We start from the raw sequence: 14,298 nt of genomic DNA on the forward strand, positions 1-14,298 counted from the left end.
CATTTTGCTTCTTGGAGTCTCCTGAAGCCTATGACTAGGTGGTAGCGTTTTTTTTACATTTACGTTTTCCTTCTCAGAGACACTTTAAATATGACACTCGATCAAGGGCAAGATCAGTTATGTACCATCTATCTAGCTAATCACCCAGCTTTAACTATCCTTTGTGAAGGTTAAAGTTAATGTTAACTTATGCATACAAGTAATTGTGTACCTAAAGAAATTGTGTACCTTTCAGACAAAAAAAAAAGCTTTATTGTATTTTTGATTTTTATAGGCCAGCAGGTGAAGAGAAGTTTTAGTAGCTGACACAGCTGTTTTGGTTTTAATAGTACAGAGGGAGCTGAACAGTCCAGGAGGAATGCTGTGTGTGTGTGTGTGTGTGTATGTGTGTGTGTGCGCATGTGTGTGTGTGTGTGTGGGTAGTCTCCTCACATGCAGCTGAGGGGAACATGCTGGGAATAAGAGGAAACTCCACCCTTCTCCCAATTTCATACTACAGTCAATAGACCCACAGTGGCACGTGTATAGCTTACTTGAACATCTCTCTAGGACTTGTTCATATCTGCAACATAAACTAATGAACAAGTATTCAAAGTCTGTTGTATGCATAAGAAATGTTCTTTTTATTGAGAATGATGCTGTACGCTAAGCTTTGTGATTGCAATGGAGCTAGATTCCTCTAAATTGTAGTGAGGACCTCGAGGCTCTTCGCCATTGCTGCATGACTTGGGTTGGAATCTACACACGTGTGCTATTTCTCAATTAGCAATGCGATTTCTGTTTAAGAAGAAGATGGTGAATGTAATATTTCAGTACTGTATCCAAAAGTGTTATGTTGCAGGAGGAAAGATGTGACCACAAGTCTTTAGCATCCATTATGTTACAGCCAGTATGACTGATAGAGCTGTCACAAATTCCACTGCAAGTGTCACTCTTCCCACCCCGTATGGTAACAATGCAAACCCGCCAAGTCCAAGATTAATGCGACGGATCCACAGTAATTATTGATTAAATTGTGTGTTGCCAAAGTAAAATGAACAGCTTGTTGACTTTGTTAGAATAATTGACCATCTCTTTAAATATCATTGGGCAAAGATTACTAAAATGCTAAAACTTTATAGTGCTCCCTTTGATACTTTTAAGTATAACAAAAAGGGAAAAGGTAATTAGCATGATATCTAACATTTTGATAGTATCTTTCTTTATTTTACTTATATTACCTATTGATACAAAACAATGTACATATGAAGTAATCACATCTGCCATTGAACTAGTCTTTTTGGAACTCTGAGAATGTATGCTATGTGGATAAAACATTTTGGTTTAATTGACCAGTAGTCTTTGCCAGCTGTGTTCATTTGAAAAGTCATCCCATCCTAGACTCTGCTGGAAGAGTTAATGAATGGTATAGACATGTTTCGGTAAAGCCATGTTAGGACAACTTTGTGGTCAATATTCCAGTAATGGAAGAGAATAGTGAAAGTGTAATTGCGGACAGTGGTGGCCACCCCAGCATTATGCAAGTGTATGATCCTGACCCTCCTGTCTGCCAGAACAATTTAGCTTGAATCATACTGGTGTTTCTGAGGCCATTTGCTCATGAATAATAAAATTTGCAGTGGCAGACTTAAAGCCCTAATTTATACCACTCTACATTTTTAGTCAAACTTAAAACGTGCTGCTGAGATAAATGTGGAATTAAGAATGTGCATTTCAGTGTGCTTAATATTCGGGTGCAGAAAGATAAGATTCGATAGCGTCACGCTATGACAACAGGAAGCTGCACAGGAGCTAAATATCTGGAAACCCAAGGATACAAATTAGCACAGCATTATTTCCAAAAACCTATGTAGGTAGCATCATCACATACAGACTGTTTCGGCTGGATAGACGGAGGCTATAGCAGGTGATCAATTCCCATTAGCATAGCTGTAATCATGGGAATTGATTCCACAGCAGAAAATTACCATACCTGAGAAATAGTTCAATTTATCCAGCCACGATCTGATGACGTGGGGAGGGGCAGCGAAGTGGATAACTCAAGGTGCATCAAGCCCATAAATGTACAAAGTGGTTGATCAATATGTGCTTGGCAGTGCTTACTCCTGGCAGTGTCCATAATGTGATGTGTACACAATCAATAGCCTCCCCAGGCTGATAGACAGGCGCTGCTGTGGTACAAGTCATTTTTCTCCGGATGGGGCCACGCCGGTGCATTGGGGGAGTAACCCGCGGTGCCTCCGGGCTTGTCTCTGCTGACAAGCTGTTAAGACTCTGGTGAGCATCCCACTGGCAACCAAGCCAAGTCTCAGAAGCTGCATTCAAACCGTGTGGCCGAGGTGCTGCAGTCAAAAATACAGTCAGGCTCAAACAATTACAAGGTTGATCGGACAAACTATTAAGGCTGGCCCTGGGGACGGAGCACTGTAATCACGAGAATGGCAGTTTTTCACTTTGTCACCACATAACCATTTTTGTCTGGAAATTATCTGATGATGTTCTTGTTCTGTATTTTTTCCACTTATTGAGATTGTAGTTTCATCTTATTGTCTGCTCATCAGTGAACGGAAGAGATTTAGTGATTACAATGTGCAAACAAAGAATCAGCGCTTAAAAAGAGAATTGAGGCAATATTTTCATTTGTAATTTCTTCTCCCTCTGTCCCATTATAAATCTTCTGATGCCTTATATATTTTATGTATTCCATAATACCACAGCGTTCATTTAAGAAATTATAACACATATATAGGCTATACAAAGAGGCATACTGAAGCTATACATCACCATTTTCACCAGGGCCAGGATGGGCACTGTCTTTTAACTTTAAGAGCATGTAGCAGCTCATCAGAACAACTGTTAACAAGTCATTATCTTCCTGCCTGAACCAGTCTTCCCTCACCCAGCTCCGATGACTCTGACTTTATGAAAACAGGCCAAGAAAAAAAAATCCCTGGGCCATTAGAACAGAGTGCTGCCAGGCCTACTCAGAAGGTTAATACGGTCAATTTGATGGTGGGTGACTCAAGAAATATTTGCGTAAGACAGGAAATGTGATGACTTTAGAGACCTGTTCATTTGTACAGGTGAGCAGGTATTTCTACCCCTCTCGCAGTTCAGAATTTTTTTTTCCCTTGGTAGTTTGTAATATTTACCAACCCATATTTTCTTTTGTTTCTGTTCACACTGGTGGCTAGAAACATGCTAGTCGTGCGCCAGTGTTGCAGACGCCATCGTGAGAAGGGCTTTGACATGCAGACTGTGACGGGCGGTGAAGTGACAGAAGAGACACTTTTCTGAGCCATTAGCATAATTGAGTCATCCGAACAGAGGTCCTGGCAGGCTGATCCCAGGTCAGTTGGGTCAGTTCTTTCTTGGGAGATTAGGAACAGTGGACTGGAAGCTCACAGTATCCGTGGCTGTCATGGATGCAGATCATGTGCAAGGAGAGCCATTCGCTGTAATTGATCCTCTTACCAAATCCCAGTTAATTAAGGAAGGTTAATGCAAGCCACGTCTAAATGGTTCGTGGAAACAAGGTGAATGTCAAAGACAAAAGAAATCACTTGTTAGTATTGTGTGTGTGTGTCCTTGCATTTGTGCATGTGTGTGTTGAAGAAATTGTCCTCTTTGTAAAAATTATATATAAAAGAGAACCTGATTTAGAAGTGGAAATAACATAATAGTCTGCCTTTGACTTTTGTTCCCTGTTTGCTGGAGGATGAGACTGAGGGTCATAGGTGACAGTACAGTGTTCTCAGATCATCGCAAGTGCCTGCTAATGCTGCTAATGGGTTTGCACTAAGCAGTGTACATTACTATGCTAACCTCGCGGCTCACTCTCTCTTAAGGGGAGCTTGGGCGTTCTGTTGCACTCGGAAAAGATTAAGTACTGTTAAAGTTTAGTATTTGGCGTGTGTTTTTCTTTTTTTTAGTTATGTTTTTGGAGTATCTTGATATGCTGATGAAGTATCTTACATCTTCACCATTTGGCAGTGCATTAACACAAAATACCTATGGTCTATACACTATGTATGTGTTATTTTTTATAACCTGCATTATATAAGTTTATAATAGGATGCAAAATGGTACCTTATTGACGTCCATTATGCTGTTTTCTACAATGAGTCCAGGTCTCCAAATTTCTCATGAAATAAATACTTCTAGCCATCAGCTTTTGTGCCAACTGGTTTGTTAACATGGCAGATATAGCAGCAGTGCTGCGTTCTTCTGTGCAGTGAAACCTCTGCATCGTGGAAGCAGTAACTATGAGGAGGGATCCGACCAGCAGCAGGTGTTTTGTAGCTCATTTCTCCCTCTGCATTCAGGTTCGGCTGCATGCCGCGGGCTCTCTGAAATTGCTCGGTCTTTACCGCGGCGAGGTGAAACGAGGATCGCAGCTTTCACCGCATAAATTTCAGCCCAGGTCAAAGTTTTGGTGGGGAGGGTTTGAGGGAGCCGGAATGCTAGTCCTCTCACTGCAGGCCTAGTTTGCTGGTGCCAATATTCACCTAAGAATCTGCTTTATTGTTTTCCTGCTTAGTCAACATAAAGATTGTGGGCCAGGCCACACGCGGACACTGACTTTCTGACGCCGGCAGATTAATTGGATTTCTGTTCCCCGTCATTTAGGGAACAGCGTGAATGTAAGAGAGATGTCTCTCTAGCCAAGACTCTTTAGAGCCAGCGATTACAGTAGGCTACATCAGTTACTGGCTGCACGTGTGATCATGTCCATTGACTCCGCTGTGGGTTGCAGGAAGCGGCTTGTCTTGTTGTTCATCAGTACAAGCAAATTATGTTATTACAGTTTATGCCCACGTGTGTGGTGTTGAAATTATTTTAGAAAATCATTCATAGCTGAGCCGTAAAATTTACAGTGAAGTGGCAGCTGCTGAATATGTATCGTTCACAGTACAGGTCTTTTTGGTGTCGACCCAGCTGTGAGTGCAATGTGCCGATATTCAGATAAGCATAATTTTGTCTGTGACAGCCATGTGATGATTAACAGCATTAACAATTATTACACAATGAATGACGTGCACGGCTTTGCTTGTTTAGAATTTCATCACATATTTGAAATCCAACTGAGGTCACCTATATTTATGTTGCATCACTTGCTGTGTGTGTTATATTTACAGAAAAGTACAAATAAATTCCCCGTAGAAATGAATATAAACCAAGCCTGTAATCCTGTACTTGAAGCACCCTTAATCCAAATTGCACATTTATATGTACTCTGTAAATATCTCATCTGTGTCTAACGTCAGTAATTCACTTTTGCCTCCGTCAGTCTGTCTTACCTTCTTTCATACTTGAAAATAAGGAGTTGTGATAATCATTGTTATGAGGGATTACACTCCAACAGAAGGCACAGATAATGGAGAGGCAATAATGCACTGGGGCAGATGCAACGACCATGTCACAAGGACCCTGGTATAATAGAATAGTGCTTTTTTTAGTGGTTAACACAGTGGTGAACAACCATGGCCATTTCCTGTGGAGGGGGTTAAAAAAAGCCAATGTCAAAGTACTGTGCATTCTTTTATTTTGCAAAATTTACTACCTGCTCCAAGACAGAGCTTTCTATGTGTGATGAAGGCGGTGCTTGTGTGTGCTCCGCTGAATCAAGCCCCTCTCAGATGCGGGTAAACAGATGCAGCCGATCTTGTCTTTGACCCGCACAGTGCGCAGAGACGATAAGCACCAGTGGCATCCAGTCAATAGGTGCTGAAAGGGCACTAACCCCCCCCCCCCACCCCCAGTTTCGCTCGCTCGTTCATTTGCTGTCGTCCATTAATCCCCTGCCCTCCCTGTCGCTTCATTCTGTCCCTTTGCTTGTAATGCGGGCCGAGTGCTTCTGTATTCACATCCAGAGCCCATGCGAGGAATTGTACATGCCATTCTTGGCCAAGGTTTTATTTATTTATTTATTTATCTTACTTTATATCATTGGGCCAGCTGCTGTTCATGGTTCCATCAAAGTGAATCTACATTCCGCTATCTCAAATCTCTCATTGCCCAAACTGGTATCAAAGGCTGCCATACCCTGGATGAAAATGTTAGTAATGTAAACAGTCACAGGAATTAGTCAGTCGTCATCAAAATATTGTTAGAAAGTTTATCTGACATTTAAAGTGTTGCAACACTGTTCCGAAAAAAAATGCTTTTCAGCATTTTGTTTGTTGTAGCTAAAACTGGTTGCATATGAACTCCCAGATATTTTACATACACTGCTATTGGAATTACCATTGGTATGCTTTGTCATACAGTCTATTGTTGATGTCCCTTAATGTATATTGTATAATGTAATTTATTGAGCTGTTTTCTTGGCTAGGTCTCCCTTGTAAATTTATTATATGTAGTATTACAAAGTCTATTCAAAGATTGAAAAAAAGATAAGGAGTACTTACTGCTTTTGTAAGGCGATAAAATAAACTCAATAGCCAAGCATACTCATTTGTGTTTAGATTTGTAATTTGCATGTAAAGTAGTGCACTAGGACTCAGATAAACAAGAAACCTGTTTTTAACAGTAATGAAGAATTCAGGAAAGTGCCATATCTTTGATGTTAGCACAATAGCATGAGTTTGGCATTGGAAAAAATTTAGAACTGCAAAGTACACTGTAGTCAGCCTGAATATCTCAGTATTTTGTTAGCACACAATGAGTGAAACAAAAAAGAAAACATGAAGCTGACATGATTTTCATTTTCTCTTGCAGGTGTTGGCCATCATATCCATCCTGTTCATTGTCCTCTCTACGATTGCATTGTCACTGAATACTTTGCCTGAACTACAAGTGATAGATGAGTTTGGCCAGGCCAATGACAATCCCCAGCTAGCGCACGTTGAAGCCGTGTGCATCGCCTGGTTCACAATGGAGTACCTCCTGCGCTTCCTGTCCTCGCCCAACAAATGGAAGTTCTTCAAAGGTCCTCTGAATGTCATTGACTTGCTGGCTATATTGCCGTACTATGTCACCATATTTCTGACTGAGTCAAACAAAAGTGTTCTGCAGTTTCAGAACGTGAGGCGAGTGGTACAAATATTCCGAATCATGAGAATATTGAGGATTCTCAAACTGGCCAGACATTCCACTGGACTGCAGTCCCTAGGGTTTACACTTAGACGGAGCTACAATGAACTAGGTCTGCTGATATTGTTCCTAGCCATGGGGATCATGATATTTTCAAGCTTGGTATTTTTTGCAGAAAAAGATGAAGATGCCACAAAATTTACTAGCATTCCCGCTTCTTTCTGGTGGGCCACCATTACTATGACAACAGTAGGTTATGGTGATATTTATCCGCAAACGCTGCTGGGCAAGATAGTTGGGGGACTTTGCTGCATCGCAGGAGTGTTGGTCATAGCCTTGCCTATCCCCATCATTGTGAACAACTTCTCCGAGTTCTACAAGGAGCAGAAGCGGCAAGAGAAAGCTATCAAGAGGCGAGAGGCCTTGGAGCGTGCAAAGAGGAACGGGAGTATCGTGTCCATGAATCTGAAAGACGCCTTTGCTCGGAGCATGGAACTAATGGACGTCGTAGTGGACAAAGGTGAAGATAAGCGTTCCCTAGATAACCACCTTTCGCCCTCCCGGTGGGGTGTGCCTACACGCACTCTGTCTGATGCCAGCTTGAGGTCCTTTGATAAAAAATATGAAGAAGTTGTTCAGCTGGGATCTCAAGAACACATCGGCAATCGCAGCGCCAGCCCGCAGCACCTGAACGCCCGGAAGCTGGAGGAAATGTACAACCAGATGACTAAGTCTCAGTCCTTCACAAATGTCACCACATCGGTGGGGATGCAGCCCGAACCAGTGCAGGAAGTGGAACTGGAAATGAAGCAGGTCCCACTCTCTTCAGAACCTCTGCTGAAGGAGAGAGCCGTCACAGACATTAAAAGCACATCGAGCACCGACAGCTCTTCGAGCTGCGCAAATGAATTCAACGAGGCCGGGCGGACACCAGTGGCAGAGGCAAAAGTAAGACATCTGCAGGTTCCTTGCTCTCTGGATCTCTGCCAGCCCGGCCCTTCGGATGAGGATGGCCAAGGTGGCCTGTTCCAGTTTGTCCCCTACAGTCCGGAAAGTGGTGCATGCTCACCAATGGAGGGTGCCCAAAATTTTGACTTGGCTGTGGAAAGTATCAGGAGCTCTCTGCAAGCCAACAACCCTGAGAGGATGAAGAGTCTTAAAGTCAACTTCAGTGATCCTCTCAAAGAGGCTCCCCCCACGCCACCCAGCACCTCCAGCCCACTGACAACGGACGCCACACCCTCATCCCCTGAGCACATTGGCACCATTCTGTTAGCAGTAGATTGCCCCCAAGAGGAGCAGGATCTTCAGGAAATGCCACCTCATTCTCCCGATGGCGACACTTCAGAAAGTGAAGAAAGATCCCGGATTCCAGAGGGTCTGGCCCAAGCAGAGGAAGAGGAGGAGCAAGAGGAGCAGAACACGTCCAATGAAAATCACAAGGAGAAGAACCACATGGAAGAGGCCGGGGCTGCTGTTGGCCCGTCTTCCCCAAAGCCCTCCTCACAGAACTGCACCCAGGGGGAAGGGAAGTCCGACAGTAACCAAAGTGGACACAAAGTGGAAAACCACATGTTTACACCAGAGATCCATATAAGACCAGGGGATGGCAGCTTGTCCCCCACATGTGAAACCAGCATGTGACTCTGGAGTACGATGGTGTAAATTGTGGACCTGCTGAAAGCCTTGGCATCTTGGAAAAATGGTGCACTGATGTAGAGAGATATTTTTGCATGGCATGATAAGTCCCTTTTGATTTCATCACTGTTTATTGAGAAAAAAGCAAGACTGCTGACTATGCAGATGGGTGACATGAAAACAGGTTCAGAGACAGCTCAGCTAAGAGCACATATATACATATATAAATATATATCACACAATGAAGACATTTTTAACAAAACTGTACAGTTCTACCTTTTTTAGCTACTGTAAGAAATGCACAACGAGGGACAACTCTTTTAAAAAGCATGCATTTAAAAATGTAATTCTAAGGTGCTTAGTCGGCTGAAAGCGTTTCACTGTAAATATGATTACAGCAAAGGTAATGACAACACAGAATGACAAAAGGAATAAGACTGAATTAGGGGAGAGGTTTTTGCAAGAAACTGCAGTGTTGCAAGGTAGCAACCTATGAAAACATATCATTACTCTCTGTGGAAATGCAATTTGTCCCTTGAATATGATATAATGATTTTGTTGATTTTAATATTTATGTATGAACTGTAACATATTATCTTTGGTTTGCATTATAACTGGTTAGGCTTTCGAAGTGGTTCGTCATAAAACAGACTTAATGACCAGAAATGTATGTTTTCATGAAGAATATTGACACTCTTACTCCACTACCCAAATTCTAGTATACCGTTACCAAACAGCATAAATTAAGATCACATATCACATATATACAGTTTTATTACATAAAACGATTTAAATATAGTTGTGTTGGGGGTACAATGAAAAATCCACCCGTGTTTTGTAATAGAGGCAATCCGTTCAGGAAACCACACGCTAGATCCAATTATAAGGGTCTTTACTACTGCAGAAAGAGTATGCCTGCTGTCTGAGTCAACGCTGAACTAAAGAAGCATTATTTACAGCCATCCTTTATATCTTCCCAGAGAGGCTGTGCAAGTGTGTGTGTTTCAGTACCAAGGACACCCACCTCATTAGGTAGAAAAGTAAAACTTAGTTTCCCAATGTCCAGCTACATACTCCCTTTTCGCTTTGAGGATAAGCCGAGGCCTGAGATATATTGGAATTTCATTCTGCTCAGCCAGACCTTACTGGATGGAAAATTACAAACAAGGTTGAATAGGGCAGAATGTATCATGGTATACCACCTGTAAAATAGCATGCAATAATATTAATATGGATAAAACATGTTAACCCTACAGGTGCAAAAGGTGTGGAATGCTGTTGTGGTCAAGGTCAGAAGCCTTTGAAAACATGCTTCCATTTTCTAAAAAAAATGTCATGAGAAATGTATTAATTTCTATAAACGCACAGATATCAGATGTGTATTATTTCTTACAGTTATATTAATCACAGACACGAATATGTAAACTAGAAATATAGAAGCTTGCAAGTAGAGCTGTGAAATTCCAGTACAGATGAATCTACTGGTTAGTCAAATGAGTCTGGTCATTAAATCTTACACATGATTCATCCTGTTGACTACTCAATGTTATACTGTATCACATAGAATGATTACATACTTTGTAATGGCAGAGGACCAAAAGAAGCACATCATCATGCTCTTATCTACATGCATTCATCTGAAAAGCATAACTGTTTAAGCACATTGATATCATTGTATAAATGGCATGAGTGTCTAGCTTTTATTTTATTCTCAGATCGCAATGGCAACATACCTGCTGCTCTTAGATATAAACATCAAATTAGCTGTTTGTGATGTAGCTGCAATTCAATTTTGTCCTATCCTGCTGGGTTTTCTTTGTTTTTGTTTGTTTGTTTGTTTGTTTTTTGTATTGATTTTTTGTCTTGGAATGTAAATTATAGGGTTATTCTGTGGACTAAACCAATTTTTGAACTTAAACCCAAAGTTTTACTTTGTAGCTCTTTTGAAAATATCTTGTTTTATGTTGCCTTTTCTTCCAAAACTGCTGGAAAATACATCTTGCTTTGGCACGACACTTGGCAGAGTGTTAAAACACTGTGTTGTGTTCAAGAAAGCCGCAAAATCCTGACTAAGACTGATATGAAGAGGATTCTTTTTCTATTCTTTCTCCCAGTTGTACTGAAGTGGAAAGTGCAATACAGTATGCTGCAATCTATGCAGGCCAAAAACCGTGGCACTTTAATTACAGTCCAATGGATTTGTAAGTGTATAGGTATGAACAACACATGTATTTTTCTGAATATTTATCTTTAATATTATATGAACTAACAGTGTTACCCCCTCCTACCCACAATGAATATATTTATTAAATCATTTTACTGTTAAATACTGTGTGGCAACCATTACGTCGCTCAGATATCAGATATCAGATATCAGAAGACCTCAAGTCTGGTTTTTGTTTAGGAATCTAATAAGACTGTGAGGAGCTTTTATAATCCTCAAAAATCAAATACTTCATCACTTAATATAATGCCACACATAAATATTAAGTATTTTACTTTTTGTGAATTAACTAATACTAAGAATGATTCTATTTTTTCTAAACCAAAATCAAGCACGACCACAATTTCCTGCCATATGGTGGCTGAAATTATGCGTGCCTTTTCATAAATAGGTATTTATGAGGAGGCGGAGTCATTTGGCTTTGTTCATATAGCACTGTACAGAAAATTTTAATTTTTTATAGGACGAAATCAGGACTTTAGGTAATAGATACAAGTAATATTGTTGAGTTCTCAGGTTTTGTATAACTCACAGAAGTTCAAATGATATAATTTCCTTTTTGGTTTACAGGCAATGTCGACAAGCTCATGTTTTTTTTCTCTGTCAGCGATACACTAGCACCATGGCGATATCTGGGTGGTGGAGGTACAGTGTAACTCCTGGATATTGCACCCCTCCTTTACCCTGACAGGCAAATAAGTTATTTTTTTTCTGCGAGGGAGACAGGCATGTGGGCCCTTTGGGTTTGAGTGGGAACTGAGAAAGTTCAGTCATGGCCGAAGGGTGAATCTGACTTACAGGCAGAGCGGTGAGCCAGCTGTCTTTTTTCCACTTTGACTGGGCATGTCCACGTGAGCCGGGCCATTAGGGAGCGTGAGGCAGTGTGGAATGTGTGATTTTGATTTGTGGAGGGCTGCTCTGTAAATGGACTTGATGGCTTTCACATCCTTTCTCTCTCTCTACGCCACATACGACTATGGCTGTCAATTTGTGGTCTGAAGGCACAAAAACCTTAACTGGTAATAAATCACATGATATGCTGATAAGCTTACCACCCCCCATGAATGATAAAAAGCCCTGCCAGGTGTATTGTTTTTTCATTAAAAGTTCAACCCCAGTCAACATCCGAACCATATACGTCCAACTCATTGCATTTTTTTTCTTTTGTTTTGAGCACCAATTTTCCTGTCAGACAATGAAAATTCCCTGAAAAGTCAATGTTTCACTCTGCTGAGCATTACACAAGAAGATGAAAAGGTTATCACTAGTTTAGGTTCAAAGGGTTGGCTTTTTGACATTTGTTAGCATCAGAGAATGAGATTTTCAAATGACAGTGGTGGAGGGTTTTTTAAATCTGTTCTTTTACATGGAATTGTCTCTTATGTGCTCTAAATGTTTAATATCTGCTGTTTTATTCAGTTTCTGCTTACCTCTACATCACTGGGATACAGAGTGCACTTATGAATGGTATTGTTTCTTATGGTTGTTTTTTTTTGTTAAATGGTTGTTGAAATGATCTCTGTGAGTTCACTGCAACGGGACTGTGCAGCAAGCTCTTATCTCACAGGGTTATTGGAAGGCATTTGTTACGCCCTAAATCATTATTAAGTTATGCTTGTTTGATTTTTTTTAAAACATTCTCACTTCACCATGTTTGTGTCATCCAAGAGTCAGTCAGCGTACACTCAGCCCTCCAGTGAATACTTGCGGACAATATGCTATGTGTTCCCCGTCCTGCCTTTTTTTGTCTCATTTTGCTTTTGTTTTTCAGTCTGAATGATTTTTATCATATAACTGGGTATCCATAAAAACTTCTGAGCTGCAGACTGTTTATGTACAAATCAGCATCTTTTTATGCATGTAGTAGTCTGTGCGATTATGTGACCACAGAAGACTTTGTTATGGTACATGTATGTCAACATTTCTGTAAAGATAAGCGGCATTGTTCTCCATTAAGTCTATTAGCATATATGCAGGATAGCAAATAAATGTGTATATATCTGAACCGTGTGTTGTGTCTTCTCCACAGCTCTCCCATTCCCATTCCTACTTTGTCCCTTTTCAGGACCTGTTGAAAGGGGACACTTTGGCATGCCTTGAGAGTGGAGTAATGCATGCGTTTCCATGCGCTCTATGTGTTTGTTTAAAATTCTAATTTTAGAGCTCACATTTCAGCTGACACTGTCAACACCACTGTTTGAATTTTAGAGAAAGCAGGTAGTTCCTTGTCAGTAGACCTTATGCCGTTGTTGACATGCAAAAAGTATTCAGATATGGAAATAAAACTTTGAAATATTTCCCTGTGGCAAAGTTGGACTGCACTGTATATGAATTGATGGTCAGTTTTCTCACAATTTACATTATATATGAATTTTCCCATGAATCAGGTTAGTTTTCTTTTGTCCAGATGGGAATGCTGATTATGTTGAACAAGGCAGATTTTCATCAATCTTTTATAGATGTTTACTTTAAAATCGCCACTGTTTTATAAATTAAACCTTCACAGCATATGTTGGTGAATCCAGCACAATACTCTGGATATTTAGAGAAATATTTTCTTGATGAGCATCCATGTTTCATTTGCTGTGTAAACACCTTTGTTAATCTGTTGTATTCTAAGGCATGACCAACAGCAAAATATTCATTCAGTATAATAAATGCATACATTCCTGACTGCTTAATCCTGACAGTGCACACAAGCTGTGTACAATTATACCTCCTTCATTTTTATTATACTAAAGTTTATTTTATTTAAATAGTGTGAACAGGGGCAATTTTACCAGAATAGCATGAAAATGTTTTCCTTTGATACTTAGTTTGAAGCTAGTGTGTTTATTTTTAGTAAAAGTTGGTATTGGAACAATATTAAAGAATTGGTGTATTTATCATAACAATGTTGTTATAATTATCAAAGGCTATAATTGGTCATGAAAATTCGAAAATACTGTAGCCCACAGCCCACATGAACAGACAGTACTCATCATATTCTGTGTTCTTTCGGAATTTACAAACTAAATGTGGGGAAATATTCCCACTTGTCATCTCATTGAATAATACATTTTTGGCTGAATAAAATGTGGTACAAGGCTAATGAAAAGTGAGGTAAAAATGTTTACCTGAATTGTGAATATGTGACAAACTGATATCTTATCAGAAACAAGACCAAACACTTCATAACACTTACCAAACACAAGTGGGGGGTGGACACTGAGAAATGAAAAATGGAAGACAGTTAATTGTCTGAGAAGTCAAATAAAGGGGGAGAGGTAATGGAGTAAAAACTGGAATGACAGAATAGAAATTGATGGCTTTGCTAGCAAAAGTTGCAGAGGTGTGAATATTATATGAAAGAAGAGTACTAACGGCTCGTCTTTTGTGTATTGTTATGCTTTATTTTCTAA

At 40.2% G+C, this 14,298-nt stretch overlaps 1 protein-coding gene across 1 annotated transcript in view; it reads left to right on the forward strand.

The window, feature by feature from the left end:
- Positions 1-13,578, forward strand: part of kcnb2b (potassium voltage-gated channel subfamily B member 2b) — an 81,152-nt gene extending 67,574 nt beyond the window's left edge. Inside the window, exon 3 of the mRNA XM_064333084.1 lies at positions 6,721-13,578. Coding sequence (XP_064189154.1) covers positions 6,721-8,679 — 1,959 coding nt within the window. The 3' untranslated portion in view covers positions 8,680-13,578. The remainder of the gene's footprint in view (positions 1-6,720) is intronic.
- The last annotated feature ends 720 nt before the right edge of the window (positions 13,579-14,298 follow it).

This window comes from Anguilla rostrata, chromosome 4, assembly GCF_018555375.3.
Source record: "Anguilla rostrata isolate EN2019 chromosome 4, ASM1855537v3, whole genome shotgun sequence".
Lineage (NCBI taxonomy): Eukaryota > Metazoa > Chordata > Actinopteri > Anguilliformes > Anguillidae > Anguilla > Anguilla rostrata.